The sequence below is a fragment of the Phocoena phocoena genome, chromosome 14 (assembly GCF_963924675.1).
Source record: "Phocoena phocoena chromosome 14, mPhoPho1.1, whole genome shotgun sequence".
NCBI classification, from domain to species: domain Eukaryota; kingdom Metazoa; phylum Chordata; class Mammalia; order Artiodactyla; family Phocoenidae; genus Phocoena; species Phocoena phocoena.
In genome coordinates, this window is record NC_089232.1 from 77951914 (window position 1) to 77971643 (window position 19730).

The following is a 19730-nucleotide window of genomic DNA, read 5'->3' on the forward strand; positions in this document are numbered from 1 at the left end:
TTGTCTAGGCCTCCATGTCCGAAAAACGATCAAATTCAAGCTGTGTCCTGAAAGGAGAGCTGAAGGGTTTGTTAGCTTAGATATGGGGTGTGAGAGAAAGGAAAGCCGAGGATGACACTGACGTTTTTAGTCTGAGTGTCTGGAAACGTGGAATTGCCATTTACAGAGAGAAGGAAGACTGAAGAAGGGGCAGATTTCTAGGAAAAAAGAACAAAACTTGAATTTTGGATATGTGAAGTGTGAGGTGTCTGTTAGAAGTCAAGCAGTCAGTGGGATAAATGAGTCTGGAGTTCCAGCGAGGGGATCAAGGAGACAGTTATAAATTTGGAAGTCATCAGCATACATCCTCTAAGATGGTATTTAATAGATATTAATAGTTGTGTCAGAAAGGGGACTCGGGGAGGGGGAAGGATAAGCTGGGACAATGTGAGAGAGTGGCATGGGCATATATACACTACCAAACGTCAAATAGATAGCTAGTGGGAAGCAGGCGCATAGCTTTGTGTCCACCTAGAGGGGTGGGATAGGGAGGGTGGGAGGGAGGCAGATGCAAGAGGGAGGGGATATGGGGATACATGTGTATGTATAGCTGATTCACTTTGGTATACAGCAGAAACTAACACACCATTGTAAAGCAATTATACTCCAATAAAGCCGTTAAAAAAAAATACTGCCTGCACTCAAGTCATGTCTGTATATTTCTGTGTGCATCTCTGGTTGATGGTTTTGAGTTTCCATGTATCTTCTTGGCCATGTTAGAGATAAAAAGTTAATTTTCAAAAAAAAGAAAGGGAGGGCTGGGACTGCGGCGGCTTCTCAGTTGCTTCTGGAATGCCACAGAGCACCTCCGCCTTCTTCATGGCCAGGAGGACAGAACTAAGACCAGTGGGTGGAACAAGAAAAATGACAGTAGTGATCGTGATTATGGCCACTACCATTTATGCATCTGGCTCCTTACGTATGTGGTGTCATTGTCTCTACAAACCAGCCTTGAAGAGGCTGAATTCATCTCTGTTTTACTCATTTTGAAACTCAGACTCTGGGAGGTTAAGTAAATGTTGTTCAATACGTTGATTGAGACCACCCAGCTAATAAATAGCTAAGCTGTGATCCAAACCCAAGTTCATGTTCTTGTTGCTACGCTCCACATCACAGCTCAGTTTAGGAAGTTCAATAGGGTGGTCTTTCTTTTATCTCTGAGAAAGACAACTTAGCTGAGAATTTCTGCGAGCTCACCCTCCACCTTCAACTGAGCCTGTCCTGAAGGTCGGGCGTTTCAGATGCTGGGTGGAATACTGCACGTCGGGGCTGCCCTTGCCAACGCAGAACACACACTGTAAAGCAAGAGAGAACAATTTGAAAAAAGGAGATGACACAGGAAGATAAAAGTCATACATCCGCTCTGAACACTGGCTACAGTTTAAGCCAAGACGTTACCCATAGGTGCTGGCTGATTTCCTTTCCTAGTTTCAGAGGGCAGATGACAATCCCCACCCTACTGGAGACAGGTGGAGAAGGGGAATACAGGGATTTATTCCACACTGGCCGAGGGGCAGGCCCTGGGCCGTGTAGCTGTCATCTCCTTCAGGGCTTGCCGCAAACAAATGAGTGCTGGGGGTTCCACCTAGGAAAGTAAGACCTGAGGGGTGACATGGCTCGTCCAAGGACCTGCGGCCAACACGTGTTACAGGCTTTCCAGACCCCAGAGCTCAAGCCTGTTGCACCGCTTTCCTTTAGAAGGGGAAGGAGAGAGAGGAGGCTGGGATGCTGAGAGCGGCTGGCGTTATCTTCCGCCCAATCCCCGCCTGCGGTCTGGAGACGGCCGGCAGAGGGCGCCGCGCCCCTGGCTCTCGCAGCGCGCGGCCCGAAGCCATGTTGAATGAGCAAATGTCTGCAGCCGCCTCCGCGAGATGGAAATGTCTCCCTGGCAGGAAATCCGCGAGGAGCACCGCGGGGTTGTGCAAACAGCCTCACAATGTCCGCTTGTGTGTGTGCACTCGGCTTCGCCCGCGTCGCCCACAATGCTCTGTTTTTTTTGGATAATGGGCCTCTGTGGACCCATAGGGCTTGTCATGCAAAAGGGAGTGACCTGTGTTTGTCATAAATGGGCTCTTGTATGATTAATAGCCACGCGAACGCGCCCGCAGTAGCCGCGCGGCACCGGCTTCACCTCTTCGCCGAGACGGTGGTCTCAGTCGCTTTCTTCCCTCGCTCCAAAGCGGCCGTGCAGAATTTATTGCTAAAAGGGAAATGACTTGTTTGCATTGTGGTTGCAGTTTTTTATATGCGAGACAGGAGGTGCAGAAAACTAGCTTTTGTTGCTGGAGGCTGACTGCATGCCAGATATTATACTAGGTGCTCTCCCTGAATTATTTTATTTACTCACTAACGACACTGCTAAGGAAGTATTATGATTCGCATTTCACAGACGAGGAAAACCCAAATTCAGAAGAGTAGACTTACCCAAGGTCTCCTCAGCCTGTGCTGTTGCCACTAAAGAACTCCTTTTCTCCTTCAGCGTGGTCCACGGTCCACACACTTGGAAATGCCTCCCTCATCCTGCCTGGCTGTCCATACACTCAATTAGCGATTTTAAAATAAATGAGGGATTTCCATTCTTGGGTGTCAGTGTGTGTGTTGTACCTCCTGGAATTACATGCAAAAAACATGTGGGTCTGTGCATGGGTGCGTTTTTCTAAGAAGGCCGATATTCATCAGATTCTCAAGGTCATCTATGATCATAAAACAAGAAGAATATCTCTATTTTGGGAAATGTTTATTTTCTCCAACCTATTTCTCTTCCCAACGACCCTTCCTCTGTTCGGCTTGTTTGCAGTTGCCAATCTTACTGTCATTGCTATGCAGTGACTGCTTACCGAATCTTCCATTCCATTTCAGTGGCCATCAGTGAAGAGGCTGCGTGCTGGACCTGTGCTTGGAGCTTGGCTGGGGAGGGGTGGGGGGTAGTTGAAATGGGTAACATTCTGGAAATGAAGAAGACATAGCCCTTTAAAGAATCCACAGTAAGGAAGAGATGTTGCTCATTCAGCCTGGGGGTCAGGGAGGAGGTTTCTGGGAGGAAGTGCAATCTGATTTGGGCCTTGAAAGATAGGCCATCCAGAGGCAGAGGAGAGGGGGAGGGCATTCCAAGCAAAGGGAGCAGCATATGAGCACAAAAACAGAAGCAAGAACCAGGCCAGAGCTGTTGGCACTCTCCATACGCTGGTGTGACCAAAGCACAGAGCGTTCACAGGAGCTGAAACTTGAAAGAGAGCTTTGGGTCAGGTTTTAGGATCTGAATACCATGTGAAAAATTGCACCCATCTTAATTTGACAGCCAGCTTGGGGAGCGTTTACACTGAAACATGCCTTTTTCCTTCCACCCAGCAGCTCCACATCGCACTGGGCCGGGAAGTTGCCCCAGAAAGCAGCTCCCTGCAGGAGAGCCGGCCTCCCGGGCACTCAGCACACTCCCACCTCGCCCCCCACCCCCCCACCCCCGCCTTTCCTGTCCCAGCTTACAGTGATGGTCTTCAGTGCTTGCTTGGGGTTCAAGCTAGGGGTTTTATTTTAAAGCGTTCCTTTGGCTTGCGATTAAGCGTACTTTGAAATCAAGGCATTTGCTCCTTTCAGAAACTGGAGACCAAAAGCAAAGCCCCTCCTGCCTCTGAGATTTCAATGGATGTTTTCCGCCCTTTGGCCGACCTTGACACTTGAGATGTAATGGACCACGCCAACCTCCCTTGGCTTCAAATTCTTTAGGTTTTCAGTATGTGAAATGGCTTTTGGTGGTCTTTTTGGTACTTCCATAATTTTGACATTCCCCCCCCCCCAAATAAATTTGAACTGGGAAGTAATATACCTAATGCTTTGACACCTCCATCAATTCCAAAGCCTCCTTTGTTGCACAGGTGGACCTCCGTTTAAGAAAACTCAGTGTCTGAAAACCTAGACTTACAAATCAAGTCAGTCCCTGGCACTGGGGCAGGTGGGGTTCTTCAGGGGGCTTTCGCTTCCCAGAAGTACTGCATCCGCGGGCACCGTGCCTTCCGGTGCCTTGACCTGCGAGGTCATATTTCACCGCTTGACAGTGACCTCTAGAGGCAGAGAGACCTCAGGCACAGATGTGTGGAGCAGCTGCCAGGGACCGAGAGCCAGGCAGGGACGGGGGGAAAACCTTTTTCTTTTTTTTCCTCTCTCTTTTCTTTTTTTAGGTTATATTGTGAGATAACATATAGAAGAGATTTAATTCACCAGCATTCACTTTACACAGGACATTTCCTGTAACGTGCGCTCAGAGTCCCCTGTGTGATCCGAGGTGCTTGGGGTATCTGGTGTTGGACTGGGGGAGGCGAGAGAGAGCCCAAGATAATGGCTGGAGATGATGGGGAGAGACTGTGGCCAGGAGAAGGGCTTAGAGAGAAGTCACGGCCAGGGGAGACGTGGAAGGTACCTGGATAGAGTTTGGTGAGACACCAGGTCTAAGGGGGGGGCAGCAGGTGCAGAAATCTCGGGGGACACTCAGGTTTCTGGCTCATAATTTAATGGACGATGATGCTTTTCTGTGAACAAAGAAGGAGGAGGACATTTGGGAAGGGCAGAACTTAAGGCTATTAAGATCTTCCCCAAATTGCTATGCTTGCAGGAAATTCACTTAGAGTTACCGGCCAGGAGTTGAGGAAGGAGGTCCAGTTTGGGGCTAGAGCGGGACCGGGAGACAAGGTGTGAAGAAGGAGCATTAGGGACAGACACTTAAAGGTTAGATGGAGGAAGCGGAGACTTAAGAAGGACCATTCAGAGAGATGAGGGGGCAGCAAGGAGGCCCTCCAGCATCTCGGCGGGGGAGGGCTTGGCCAACAGCACGCAGGGCAAGATTCCTCTGCAGCCCGCACTCAGAGCAAAGAGGACCCTGGCTTCTGTCGGTTGAAATACCTGAGAATCAATTCTGGAAAAAGGAGATCTGTAATCCAAGAGAAATGAGAGTCTGTTTAATCTAAATCACTGATGGTCAGAACAGCCCAAACTTTGGGCGACTTACCCGTGTTCCCTTTCAGGTTCTAGACTGAAACGAAGCCATCGGAGACAGGTGGAATAAACAGCTTTCCCAACACTGCTCCGTAAGCGGAAGGCATTTCCAAGACTGCTGCCCTGCAGGGGTCACTCTCCCTTTGAAATCGGGCAGAAGTGGCCTGGGTGGGCTGTGACTGTCAGCCCTCCTTCTAGGGAAGGGGCAAGCTTATCAAGCAGTTTCCTCCTCACCGTGTTCTTGATGTCGCAAGTGGAAGGGGACAAATTCACTAATGATTTCCCAGCGGTGGGCTGGTCCAGAACAAAGTCCCAGTTTGATGGTTTCCGTATTCACTGGTATTGGAAATTGGGGTGGGGGGCACATTGACTTGCATTCCCTAAAAAAGAATCTAATTTCACTCTCATTTCTTGGAGACTTTTTGCTGCTGTAATATTGATGTTTATGGGGAAATTAGCTGTGATGAGGTAATAGTCTATTTTAGAAAACTGAACTCAGATATTGAAAGGACTATTTTAAACCTGCACTTAATCGTTCAGCTCTGTGATGGTCTCTCAGTATGTTTTTGAGAATTCCCATGGATTGCCTTACAACTCGACTCTAGCAGCTTGTATTCCACCGGGAACACCCAGCCCTTTTGAGGGACACCGTGGTATTAATGATGGATGAGTGTATTCAAGGCATTTTCCCATTTGAGTGCCATTACTTGTAGTGTTAAAACGTTTTGAAAACACATTTTAGCCATTAACTCATTTTTATTGTCAGATGAAAGTGCTTAATAGACTCACTCTAGTTCCCCTCCTTCGTCTTGGAATGAAATCATCTGTTGGATTCTTGGCACGACTTTCGGCAACGGAACAGAGAACCTTATGACTTCATTGCAGAAGTGGCAGCTGGGGCAGGGAATTCCAGCCCAGCCCAACTATCTAAAATCGCTCACCTGGTTTTGCTCCCGGAATTTATAGGCTGAGCTACTTCATTCCATCCATGCATTTCCCGTCCCCCCCCCCAAAGAAAAGCAGGTGCTTCTGTCACTTAAGGAATGTACCCTTCCTTTTGTTGAGAAGTATTTTTTTAAGCCACCTATTTTGCATCTGATGCATTACAGGCTGATGGTCAACCGGTTTTGCTTATCATTCAAAACAATCAAGGAGTATAAATGAGGTATGATGGGTTGTATGATTACTAGGAGAAAGTGTCTCTGGGTAGTGTGAATACCAGACGTATCAGGGTTGTACTCTCCCTGCTCGGACAGCTCCCTGGTTGGTTCATGGGAGGCAAGCCGGAGGGGTCACTTGCTTTCGGGGGACGGTGTGGGGAGCCTGCAAGCCTCTTTCGTCGCTGACAGCAGCTGCCAACCTGGCTGCCATCAGGATTCCTCCAAATCTGAACCTTGTTGATCAGGTTGAAGGGCAGATTGTTTGAATAGCCCTCCTACAATCACATCCAGTCGCCAGAAACACTCCTGAAGCCAGAACTGGACTTCTTTCCTCCACTCTGTTGGGGAAATCTCAGGGCTCCATTGTAGTTAGGAGATCAGACTTATCATAAAACTAAATGAGACAGGTCACAGTGTGCAGCTGGAGGCACCAGCTTCAGAGCAGAGACCAGCAGCTCTGCTCCCGAGCTGGGCCCAGTAACCGACCAGGTTAGTGACTCCTAGACTTTGGAATTTCATAAAACCATAAAATTTCAAAATAAACGTTGGGGACTTAAGATGTAGCTATCACTATCATTTTGTAAAATAAATAAAAAACACTGTAGCATAGAGATGTTTGCATAACTTTAGCAGAAATGCAAGGCTTATGCCATAGCCTTAATTTCTCATTTTGCCTTGGACTGGTTGATGCTTTGGTACCACTGGACAAAACAATCTTAAGGATTTCTTTGCCAGTGCTAACTGGGTACCAGGCCCTGTGCTAAGTGCTGGGAATACAAGGAGGTATAAAAACAGCCCTGCCCAAGAAGACCTTATATTCAGAGATGGGGGGAAAGTGTGTAATTATGGTCCACACTGTAGGCACTAACACACAGTAAACACACAAAGTTAGGTGAGCAAAGAGAAGCCAAACTTACCCAAGGGAGTGGGTTTTGTTTTATTTGAGGTAGAGTCGAAGAGGAGGGAAGATTTAGGGGGGTTCTTCTGAAGGTCCTGATTTCCAAACTCATACTTGAAAGGGGATTCTGGGGAGGCAATGGCCGAGAGCCAGTGCTTAGAGGTCAGATGGAATTGACGTCCAGACCCAGCTCTGCCACTGTGGGCTTGAGAAACTTTTAAAACCTCTAAGATGATTTCTTTATCTCTGAAGTTGGGATAATAAGAGTTCCTACCTCATAAGGTGGTTGTGAAAATTAAAATATGATAATACATGAAAAGCTCTCATCCCTATGGCCTGCAGATCATTACAAAATGTTAGCTGTCATTATAATTGTAAACAGAAGGAGCAACATGTGCAAGGGCCCTGAGGCAACAAAGAGCAGGCTGCTTTAGAGAAGTGTAGGGTGTGATGAGTGGAGGGCCCAGGGGTGCGGAGGAAGAGAGGGGACAGAGGAGACGGGCAGGGGCTGGAGGCCAGGTTTTCTGGATCCAGTGCACACACTGGTATGTGCTACCTCCTGTGGGCCCTGGAGAGCCATGGAAGCATATTAAGCAAGGAAGTCACATTGTTACTTTTGTAACAATGATTTGTGTTTGCAAAGCTGGAAACGAAAGGGCAGGAGACAAAACTGGAATCAGGAGAATCAGTTTGGGGGCTCTTTGCAGGGTGCCGGAAGCTCTGCTGAGGGTCTGAATTAGGATAATCGTGGTAGGGAAGGAGAGAAGTGCACACAATGTTACGAACCACCAGTGGGGATGTCCTGTTTAACATGCTGTTTAGCATGTTCTAGGGAGACCCTACTACCATAGAGCAGAAACCCTCCACTGGCAGTGACACATCACACTTTATGTTTTTTTTATTATTATTATTTAGTAGATCTTTATTGGAGTCTAATTGCTTCACAATACCATGTTCCTGTTGCACAACAAAGCGAATCAGCCATATGCATACACATGTCCCCATGTCCCCTCCCTCTTGAGCCTGCCTCCCATCCTCCGTGTCCCACCCCTCTGGGTCATCGCAAATCTCCTAGCCGATCTCCCTGTGCTGTGCTGCTACTTCCCACCAGCCAACTATTTTACATTCGGTAGTGTGTATATGTTGATGCTACTCTCACTTCGCCCCACCTTCGCCCTCCCTCCCCATGTCATCAAGTCCATTCTCTATGTCTACTTCTTTATTATTGCCCTGCAGCTAGGTTCATCAGTACCATTTTTCTTTTTTTAGATTCCATATATATGCGTTAGCATACAGTATTTGTTTTTCTCTTTCTGACCTACTTCACTCTGTATGACAGACTCTAAGTCCATGCACCTCACTACAAATATCGCAATTTCGTTTCTTTTTATGGCTGAGTAATATTCCATTGTATATATGTGCCACATCTTCTTTATCCATTCATCTGTCGATGGACATTTAGGTTGGTTCCATGTCCTGGCTGTTATAAATAGTGCTGCAATGAACATTGTGGTGCATGTCTCTTTCTGAACTATGGTTTTCTCAGGGTATATGCCCAGTAGTGGGATTGCTAGGAAAACTGGACGGCTACATGTAAAGGAATGAAATTAGAGCACTACCTAACACCATACACAAAAATGAACTCCAAATGGATTAAAGACTTAAATGTAAGACCAGACACTATAAAACCTTTAGAGGAAAACATAGGAAAAACACTCTTTGACATAAACCACAGCAAGATCTTTTTTGACCCACTTCCTAGAGTAACAGAAATAAAAACAAAAATAAACAAATGGGACTTAATTAAACTTAAACACTTCTGCACAGCAAAGTAAACCATAAACAAGGCAAAAAAACGACCCTCAGAATGGGAGAAAATATTTGCAAATGAAACAACAGACAAAGGATTAATCTCCAAAATATATAAATGGCTCATGGAGCTCAATATCAAAAAAACCAAACAATCCAGTTAAAAAATGGGTGGAAGACCTAAATAGACATTTCACCAAGAAAGACATACAGGAGGCCAAGAGGCACATGAAAAGATGCTCATCATCACTAATTATTAGAGAAATGCAAATCAAAACTACAATGCGGTATCACCTCACACAGGTCAGAATAGCCATCATCAGAAAATCTACAAACAACAAATGTTGGAGAGGGTGTGGAGAAAAGGGAACCCTCTTGCACTGTTGGTGGGAATGTAAATTGATACAGCCACTATGGAGGACAGTATGGAGGGTCCTTAAAAAACTAAAAATAGAACTACCATATGCATCTTGTGTTTTTTTTTTAATTTATGTATTTATTTATTTTTGGCTGCGTTGGGTCTTCATTGCTGCACACGGGCTTTCTCTAGCTGCGGCAAGCGGGGGTACTCTTCGTTGTGGTGCGCAGGCTTCTCATTGTGGTGGCTTCTGTTGTTGCAGAGCATGGGCTCTAGGCACGCGGGCTTCAGTAGTGTGGCACGCGGGCCCGGTAGTTGTGGCTCGTGGGCTCTAGAGCGCAGGCTCAGTAGTTGTGGCTCACAGGCTCTAGAGCGCAGGCTCAGTAGTTGTGGCTCACGGGCCCTAGAGCGCAGGCTCAGTAGTTGTGGCTCACGGGCCCTAGAGCGCAGGCTCAGTAGTTGTGGCTCACGGGCTCTAGAGCGCAGGCTCAGTAGTTGTGGCTCACGGGCTCTAGAGCGCAGGCTCAGTAGTTGTGGCTCACGGGCTCTAGAGCGCAGGCTCGGTAGTTGTGGCTCACGGGCCCTAGAGCGCAGGCTCGGTAGTTGTGGCTCACGGGCCCTAGAGCGCAGGCTCGGTAGTTGTGGCTCACGGGCTCTAGAGCGCAGGCTCGGTAGTTGTGGCTCACGGGCTCTAGAGTGCAGGCTCGGTAGTTGTGGCTCACGGGCCCTAGAGCGCAGGCTCAGTAGTTGTGGCTCACAGGCTCTAGAGCACAGGCTCAGTAGTTGTGGCTCACGGGCTCTAGAGTGCAGGCTCAGTAGTTGTGGCTCACAGGCTCTAGAGCACAGGCTCAGTAGTTGTGGCTCACGGGCCCTAGAGCGCAGGCTCGGTAGTTGTGGCTCACAGGCTCTAGAGCGCAGGCTCGGTAGTTGTGGCTCACGGGCTCTAGAGCGCAGGCTCGGTAGTTGTGGCTCACGGGCCCTAGAGCGCAGGCTCGGTAGTTGTGGCTCACGGGCTCTAGAGCACAGGCTCGGTAGTTGTGGCTCACGGGCCCTAGAGCGCAGGCTCAGTAGTTGTGGCTCACAGGCTCTAGAGCACAGGCTCAGTAGTTGTGGCTCACGGGCCCTAGAGCGCAGGCTCGGTAGTTGTGGCTCACAGGCTCTAGAGCGCAGGCTCGGTAGTTGTGGCTCACGGGCCCTAGAGCGCAGGCTCGGTAGTTGTGGCTCACGGGCCCTAGAGCGCAGGCTCGGTAGTTGTGGCTCACGGGCTCTAGAGCGCAGGCTCAGTAGTTGTGGCTCACGGGCCCTAGAGCGCAGGCTCAGTAGTTGTGGCTCACGGGCCCTAGAGCGCAGGCTCAGTAGTTGTGGCTCACGGGCCCTAGAGCGCAGGCTCCGTAGTTGTGGCTCACGGGCTCTAGAGCGCAGGCTCAGTAGTTGTGGCACACGGGTTCTAGGCACATGGGCTCCGTAGTTGTGGCTCACGGGCTCTAGAGCGCAGGCTCGGTAGTTGTGGCTCACGGGCCCTAGAGCGCAGGCTCCGTAGTTGTGGCTCACAGGCTCTAGAGCGCAGGCTCAGTAGTTGTGGCTCACGGGCTCTAGAGCGCAGGCTCCGTAGTTGTGGCTCACAGGCTCTAGAGCGCAGGCTCAGTAGTTGTGGCTCACGGGCTCTAGAGCGCAGGCTCAGTAGTTGTGGCTCACGGGCCCTAGAGCGCAGGTTCAGTAGTTGTGGCTCACGGGCTCTAGAGCGCAGGCTCGGTAGTTGTGGCTCACGGGCTCTAGAGCGCAGGCTCAGTAGTTGTGGCTCACGGGCTCTAGAGCGCAGGCTCGGTAGTTGTGGCTCACGGGCTTAGTTGCTCGGCGGCACGTGGGATCTTCCCAGACCAGGGCTCAAACCCATGTCCCCTGCATCAGCAGGCAGATTCTCAACCACTGTGCCACAGGGAAGCCCCAACCTTATGTTTTAATGTCTTTAAAAAAATGAACTTGTCCCATTTACTTTTTGTGTTAATGGACAGAGCAAGAGATTGACAGCCAGGACACCTTCCTTATGGCTCCTTCTTTGGCCCTAATGTATTTTGGGTCCTTGGGCAAGTGCTTTTTTGTAAATAAGAGCTTTAAAAAGATGACCCCAGTTCTAATATGGAATGTATTCTGAGGACATTTGGGACTTCCGTCTGGAAGACCCTGGGAAGGACACTGACTATATCTGACCCACATGTTCTGATCTGTAAAATGGGTCCAATATCACCTTCCCTACCTTTGACAAAGATGTGATGTTATATAAATATGCATCATTGTTGGATTCGTGATTGGTCTGGGGCTTATATGCTAACTATGTTGCAGAAAAATATTAGGCTCAACCAGGACTTAAGTCTTTGATTTCTAAAGTCTTTGTACCAGGGATGCTAAACATTTTAGATTCCGAAAGGTATTGTCTCATTCAGAGTGCTAAGAAAACCCATCCCTTCTGGTAAAGGCATTGAGTATTTGTCATCTTAGACCTTAAGAAAAATATTAGCAAATAGAACCATGTAGGGCTGCTGTTCTATTTTTTCTCACTTTCTGTTCTGTATTGATAAAAGGTGGTATTGGTTTAGAAAGTCTCCTTTCCGATAGCTATAGCTACAAAAGAAAATTTCTAAGTGCTTGTTCTCTAATCATGAAAATTGGGCATGTACACAGGCAAAGGTCAGAATTCACAATGCCCACACCCTGGGCCTGAGTCCTTTGTTATGTCTTACTTATAGTAAACAAATAAATTTCCTCACCAACTATGGTCACATCTTTTCAAAGTCACTTCTAGTTGATTTTATTTGGTTTTACACTCTGGGAATAAAACTAATCTTATTATTTTTTTTCTTCCAAACAAGAACCAAGTTCTAAATAGGAAAAAAAAAAAAATGTGCGTGTCTGTGTGTGTGTCTGTGTCTGTGTGTGTGTCTGTGTCTGTGTGTGTGTGTGTGTGTGTGTGCAGTGCACTTTTACCCCCTTCTCTTTTTTGGAACTGAAATGTTAGCGGAGGATGATTTCTTTAGGAGGGTCATCATTTTCTACTGAGCAGCCTTGGAGCCAGCTCCCATGGAAGTGGTTTTGAGCTCAGAGCCAAGAAAGTAGTCATAGAAAATACCATGCATACATCCCAAATCGTCACCCCTGGGAGATGAGAGCCTCCCTTGGCAGGGACATGCGGGCAGTCTTTAAAGGCACTATTAACACTCCTGCAGTGACTAGAGAAATACCCTCTTTCTAGACAATTTGGAAAAAAATGTGAAAGAATCCATTTCAAAATTGTATTGCTGTACATGAACCTTGAGGAATAAGACTTCTGTATTGGGAAGGCTTCACCAGTCACATAACTAGTGTCTTTTGTTCCCTTCTCACTCTAGATGCCCCAGCTGGAGGCGTCCTTTCTGCCAATACAGATTCCCAGGGTCCTTCATGCCTGGGTGGAGTTCACTTCTTCTATGACGCTAATTTTTCTGGAAGATTCCACCCCACATGGTTTTCTGTCTTCTCTAAATTCCTAGAGAAATATGTCTTTCACTGTCCATGCCTTGGGGGACTACTAGTGTAGAGCAGGCCACTTCGGAATCTAACAGAAACTATAGACTCTCTCCCCAGAGAAAGGAGCATATACGTACAATCATGCATTATCTAGCACGCACTTTCCACAGACCACGGACTCTCAGAGTCCCCAAACAGGGGCCTCCTAGGGGTCTGGAATCCCAGGTCTCCTCCTGTGGGGAAAAGAGCATGGACTTTTGAGTTCCTAGATGCTCAAGCTCTATCTTTTATTTTCCTGTAGTCTTCAGAAAGATGCTTAACCAACTAAATTTCTTCTTCCAATACATGACGAGAATTATAGCTACCTGAAGGATTGCTGTAAGGTTTGAGTGAACTTAAGTGTGTGAAAGCTCCAAGCACAGTGCCAGGCGCACAGTGGACCCTCAATAAAATGTGCATGTTCTTGTCCCTCTCATATATCATCATCATCACTCTGGTTGGTACTTACTGTGTATCGGGTACATACTACTACTTTCACATTCAGTTCACGTTTTTGAGCCCTTACCACTTATCAGAAGCTTGTAATGTGCTTCCAGATCGATTACATTCTTAATTTGAACTTGTGCTGTCTCCCTAAATAGCATGTGTATCACTTGAGCACTGCAGCCATGGCTTCTGTCATTGAAAACCCCACTCCCACAGGCCGCAGGTATTCAGGGTGTTCAACCAGTGATTGACTACTTCCCTCGGGGCAATTATCCAAGGTGGTGTTTTTATTAGAAAACCAAAGGGAAAAGAAGAAACTTCCCATCAAACTGTTACCAGATTCCCTTTAGGGAGGATAGGAGTTTGATTTTTCCTTTTATTTAGATAGATCACTGTCACCAAGAGAGTCAGTGTTGAGGAAGATAAACCAGGTCTCCTGGGACCTGAGTGGGCAGTGATCCTGACCGACCCCCTCTTTTGACTGTTGGAAAATCTGTGTTGCCCCTTTGCCCTTTAGCATTTCATTCCTTTTCAGTAGAGATATTTCATGGGTCCCTTTGGCAGGGTTTTCTTCATTAGATATTTGTGCTATATGCTATATTTATGAAAAGGGGTAAACATAGACACAACCATTTGGTTAAAAATTGAAGTTTTTGATGATTTTTTTGAGTATTTATTAAAAGGGTGATCTCCTTACTGCTATTTTCAAAAGCATTTGTTTCTGCTTGGGATTTTCGTGTTGGAAATGGGAATTAACTTATATAGAGTTATCTGAAGACCCCAGCCTCTAACTGTCACACACTTATATAAATATAGTTCTCTTGAAAATTTAGTTTTCTTTCATAAAGATTTATATTTTTAAAATCAGCTTCTGTATTTAATTTTAATACCTTTAAGTTTTCTCATTCCTAAACAACATATCTTCCTCTTAGATATATTTTGAAGATAAAGTAAGAAAAGGTATCTAAAATACAGTCTTTGGCATGTAGGAAAATCTCTTGCGGTGCTAGCTATTAATACCTTTAAATATTTACCTGATTATAGCTTGACGTTAAAGCAGTTTACATAAAGAGTCATGGATTTTGGGAGACCAAACCTGAAATATCAAGAAACATGCAACTTACATGATTCTGGGGATGTAATACTTCTTTGATTCCATGAATAACTTAAACCATGAAACGAGTTGTAATGCTGAATAATTAGAGCTAATATTTGCGCAGTATTTTACGCAGCGGTTTTACACTCATTTCAATAGTCTTTGCAAGAATCTCATGTAGAAGAGATTATTATACTATTGTTGTAGGTGAAGAACCGAGACTCAAAGCTACAATGACTTGCTCTAGCATAATGGGGGAGTGAGACCGTGCTACATATTTGTGCAGCTCTTTCAAACTCTTCTCTAGGAGCTCATCATTTACCACTTACACTATGCATCTTCTGATAATATCAGTAGGCCACATTTTTATTTTAGCCTACTCTGTGCTACAGATCCTCAAGACTGTGTCTTAATCTTTATCAGTAAGTCCCAACCTGCAATGCTCTGGGAGAAAAACCCCAGCAAATAGCCAAAGCCATCATGGTAGACGCCCACACACCTTCACTTTGGTAGAGAAGAGACAGTCCTGGAGAACCCGGTCGTGGAGGAAGACAGGTGTCTCTGAGAGCAAAAGGCCATCCAGAGTGGCCACAGACGGAAAGAGGACCACCTTCCAATGCCAGTCTCCAAAGCAGGAACCATCCCAAGTAAGAGCCAGAAAGAATGTTTGCAAGGCCCATCGCCTCATGAGTACTTATCCAACTGGCATCTCCCCTCTGTCTTCTTCTGAGAGACCAAATCTCCTAATCTTCCCTTGCTCTGCCCCTACCAGACCCTCCTGGAGGGAGTGAATTCAGATCTCACCACACTCACGGGCGCCACTGCAAACTATGTCGTGTCCCAGGGAGGTTTCACTTTGAGATGATCTCTGAAGATGTCAAGGGAGACATTGTGTGTCTGTGTGTGTGTGTGTTAAAATAAGCCTAAACTTTATAATATAGACAGCATACTAGTTTTAAATAATAAACATGCTTTGTAAAGTATTGCTTGAGCTCCCTTAGGCCTGGAGTCCTTCTTAGCATCCTCCTTTATGAACTCTGTTCCTAGTATTTTAGTACTTTCACATCTGGATTTTTTGCTGTACTTCTCTCTTCCTTCATATTGGTTCCCCATCTCCTCCTTTATTACTGGGGAGACCTTTCCTATCCCTTGAACTTAATAAGCAGCTTCTTTACCTGTAGAAACTGCCTAGAATCATCACCTGCCGGATTGCCTTATTCTCTCTGATACGAGCTCCCAATCCATAGTGGAGGGTGGCAAGGATCTGGCAAGTTCCTTGGGACTGACCCAGCAGCAGGTCACATTAGGAGTGTAGGCATGGAGTTACCAGACGGAACATGGAAACCAGAGTCCCCGGCTTCCCTAAATACAGTCCTGGACTGCCAACCAGGCTTCTCTCCCCGCCTTTCGGCTGTGAAAGCACTGCTGTAGCCATGGGAGCTCTAAGGCTCTGCTCACCCTCAGGTAGAAGTGTCAGTGCACTCTCAGCTGGAGGAGATTTCTCTTTGTCTCAGCTCTCTCTTAGCCAGATCACTATTTCATAAAAAAAAAAAAAAAAAAAAGCTGTACTTCTCCAGTGTCACCAGTTTGTCTTTATTTTCTGAACACCAAATCTTGAAAGAGACTTTTTTTTTTCCCTTTGCTTTGGCACTCAGAAGCTTAGATCCTAATTGATCTCCAACAGATGTGAAGATCTTATTGCCTGGATGACCTATAGTTCATGTACTATTTGCCTCTCTACCTTCCTCCTACGATTCTCCTTTTATTTTCCTCTTCCCCTCACTTTCATTATGTAAGCATTCGCATTTTCTAATAGTGTATAATAACTTATCTGAAATTCTTTTTTTTTTTTTTTTTGCTGTACGCGGGCCTCTCACTGTTGTGGCCTGTCTTGCTGTGGAGCACAGGCTCCGGACGTGCAGGCTTAGTGGCCATGGCTATTGGGCCCAGCCGTTCCGTGGCATGTGGGATCCTCCCGGACCGGGGCATGAACCCGTGTCCCCTGCATCGGCAGTCGGACTCCCAACCGCTGCGCCACCAGGGAAGCCCTATCTTAAATTCTTTTATTGAACAAGATCAAATATTAAAAAATAATCCTCACAGTGATTAACTAAGCCATCTCATTAGTTACATGGTTCATAGAAATGTGTTTTGTATGCACTCAGGAGCTGTTTGAAAAGATTGGAGAGGCTCTGTCATGAAGAATGTAGCTGGGGGTGTAGTAAAAGCTCTTTGGGTGAGGGTCTTCCCAAGTGGAGCCCGAGGTCTAATACAAAACAACCATGGTCTCTACCCAGTGCCCATCTGTGTGATGCTAACTCACTTTGCAGACCTTGAACCAGAATATACTTCATGAATTCTTGTCCCATTGGAGGGGAGCGATGAGCATCATTTTTTTTTTCCATGAAGGAGATGAACTATTTCTGTGTTTATTCAAGGAGCTTGTATTGAAATGCATGTTTTCTAGGTTCCATGGGACTGGACTTGACCCCTAATACTACATAATATCCCATAATTATCAATTATTGTTCCAGACAGTTCCTGTTTGGGATGTGAGACATCTAGAGTACATCTAGAATATTTCCAGTTAGTTGACCTGGGTTGTTGTTAGAATCATGCTTCAGAATATTGGGCTGCATTAGCCAACCAGCTTAAGTGACGTTTTGAACAGAACTCTGCAGCCAGCTAGTATTTGGATGTATTTCCACGTGTGTTTATTTCAGTCTGTTACTAATTTTAAAGGCTTAATGTATTTCCCACCCAGGCACTCTGACAGTAAAATCCTACACAAGTCAGACTTTTAGGAGGAAGCTAAATCCATTCAGGTCTCTTGTGACATGTTAATAGCACAAAGCTAGGGAAATTAAGAATATTTAACTTCCATTAAGGCATTTTATATATGAAAGTCAGGGCTGCTACTAAACAGTAGAATCATCTTCCTACAAGAAGTGCCTCCGGGTCTGAGTTGGAATTGTTCATTAAATTGGAAACAGATTATTTCCTAGAGACCCAGGAGGATTTGTGAATGTTGCCCAGTGGCAGGGATGGGCTATCCCAGTTCTGAGTTTTAATCTGGCAGAACCTGTCTCATACAGGGCTTTGCTCAAAAGTACTTTAAAAGAAAATGTGCATAAAGGCAAGGGAGGAAGAAAATGACAGAAAGAATAGGGACGATCCTTTTGGAAGAGAGAAGCATGGTGTTTGCCTCCTATTGTGTGTGTGTGTGTGTGTGTGTGTGTGTGTGTGTGTCTGTGTCTGTGTGTGTGTACATGTCATACATGCCCGCACATTCATATATTCCAAGATAGGCAAGGTCTAAGAGGTATCTTTTCCAACTTTCTGCCCAACTCATTTTTATAATATTTTTCAGGAGTAATATACCATATTTCTACTTAAACACCACCAGTGACAGGAAACACTATTTCACAGGGCAAATCACCCAATATGCCGACAACCCTAATGGTTAGAAATTTTTTCACAACACTGAATGAAGATCTTCCTCATTATTTCCTCATTGGTTCTGGTTCTCTTCCCTAGAGCCACATATAACCTACCTCATTCGTTTTCCATAAGAGAATTCTAAGTAAGTATTTGAAGGCTGTTAAGATAATTATCATGATGATGGTGGTGGTAATTATCATGTAATGTGCCTTGAGCACTTCCTATAAGTACGGTGCTAAACACTTTCTATTTTTATTCATTAATATTCATGATTGATGAAATAGATACATTTCAAAAATTCTTTTTACAGATGAGAAAACTGAGGCTTAGAGAGTAAAGTACCTTGCCTTGGATAACGGAGCTAACAGGAAACAGAGCTAGGATTGCAAACAGCCCTCCGGAAGCAGACTCTTTTCTACCTTCATGTTAGTGACTTATACTGTGAATGTTGTCTGCAGTGTATGAGTTATTTGCTCAGAAGGGGGGATTATGGAGACTAGATTATACCACCTTCTGCACTTAAGGGAACTGCTTGCTATGTATTTTCATGCACAACACCATCCTTTTCGTATATTCCTCTTTCACCACATCTTTCTTAGAGTGGCTTATCTTTTTAAATGCCTATAGCAACATAAATACTGTCAGAAGCCATGTGGGTAGAAAATTACATCCCTGCAGTTCCCTTTTACTGGTCCAGTGATTTTTCAAGTTGGTCCTTCACAAGCTGAGGTGTCTGAATCATGAGTTAGAAAAATGCCTTCCAAAGAGCACAGTACCCAGCATCAAATCACGGCTCCATAAATATGTGTAGAATAAATGAATGGACAACGGCCTCCTGAAGAAGATGGTTAATGTCTAGAGCTGAGAGCAGTAGAAATTTTGCTATTTACTTAAATAATAACTACATTTCCCCTATTTTTTCAGGTTGGGATTGCAGATATATAACAAATTTGTATTTCTCTGTAGACTTGATTCACCCTTGCAAATGCCCCAGGCTGCAGTTTCATTGAGAAAACTTTTTGGTTATTATACCTTTCCGTTTCTACACTTCATGAAGTACCTAATTTCGTTACCATGGAAATGTCAAATTGCAAGAGCCTCCGACTTGCCTGGGAAACATGACCTCCTGTACAGGCTAAGAGGGTTCCTGGGAGTATAAATCTGTTTTCTAAACTCTTTTCCTCAGGAACTTTAAGAAACTTACCTTTTTGGATAGGTATTTTAATAATGCCCTCTCTGTTCTGCTTGTCCATTGACATGGTATGTTCCCACATCAATGGAACAGAAACAAAGCGAAGCTGAAATATTAACCGTAAGGATTCAGGGGATTAGTGAAGGGGAAAGGGAAGAAATTTGTAGAATATACGTAAACTCTGCCTCCTATGACTAAAATACCTAATTCTTTGAATAAAAAATAGTTGCTAAGTTATCACTCATCACCTGGTATAAAGATACTTTCTATTGGGCCTTCTGATGTAGTTATAGGGGTTCAGTGGTATTTATGCAAGTTATTAAAAAATGTCCAATCTTTTCAGAAGCTTGTTTTTTATACTGCTAATGGTATTTGGTTTTGTGTTGTCTCTCCTAGGTTTGCTGGGATGGGAAACCTGCTCAAAGTCCTTACCAGGGAAATTGAAAACTACCCACATTTTTTCCTGGATTTTGAAAGTAAGTTCCAAAAATTTAAAGATTATGGTGAAAACTTTTCACTTTCTTTATAGCTTGTTGATAGGGAAGTTATAAGATAAAGATTGTGTGTGATACTTAAACCACATCCAAATGTCACTCTGCATTTCTCTGAGTCTTCAAAGATCATTTCCTTCTTTCTTTTCATACATTTTAAAAACACCCCAAAGAATATCTTTTTAATACGCCCAGGCTTTTCTTTGATTTTAGAAGCAATCAGTTATTGTAGGCCTAATATAAATCATCAACATGTATTTTCCTAATAATTTT

General features: G+C 45.2%; 1 protein-coding gene across 1 annotated transcript in view; it reads left to right on the top strand.

Moving 5' to 3' along the window:
• The window catches only part of CYRIA (CYFIP related Rac1 interactor A), a 58262-nt gene that overhangs the window by 13749 nt on the left and 24783 nt on the right, over nt 1-19730 (top strand). The window contains exon 2 of the mRNA XM_065890930.1: nt 19363-19442. Coding sequence (XP_065747002.1) covers nt 19373-19442 — 70 coding nt within the window. The 5' untranslated portion in view covers nt 19363-19372. The remainder of the gene's footprint in view (nt 1-19362; nt 19443-19730) is intronic.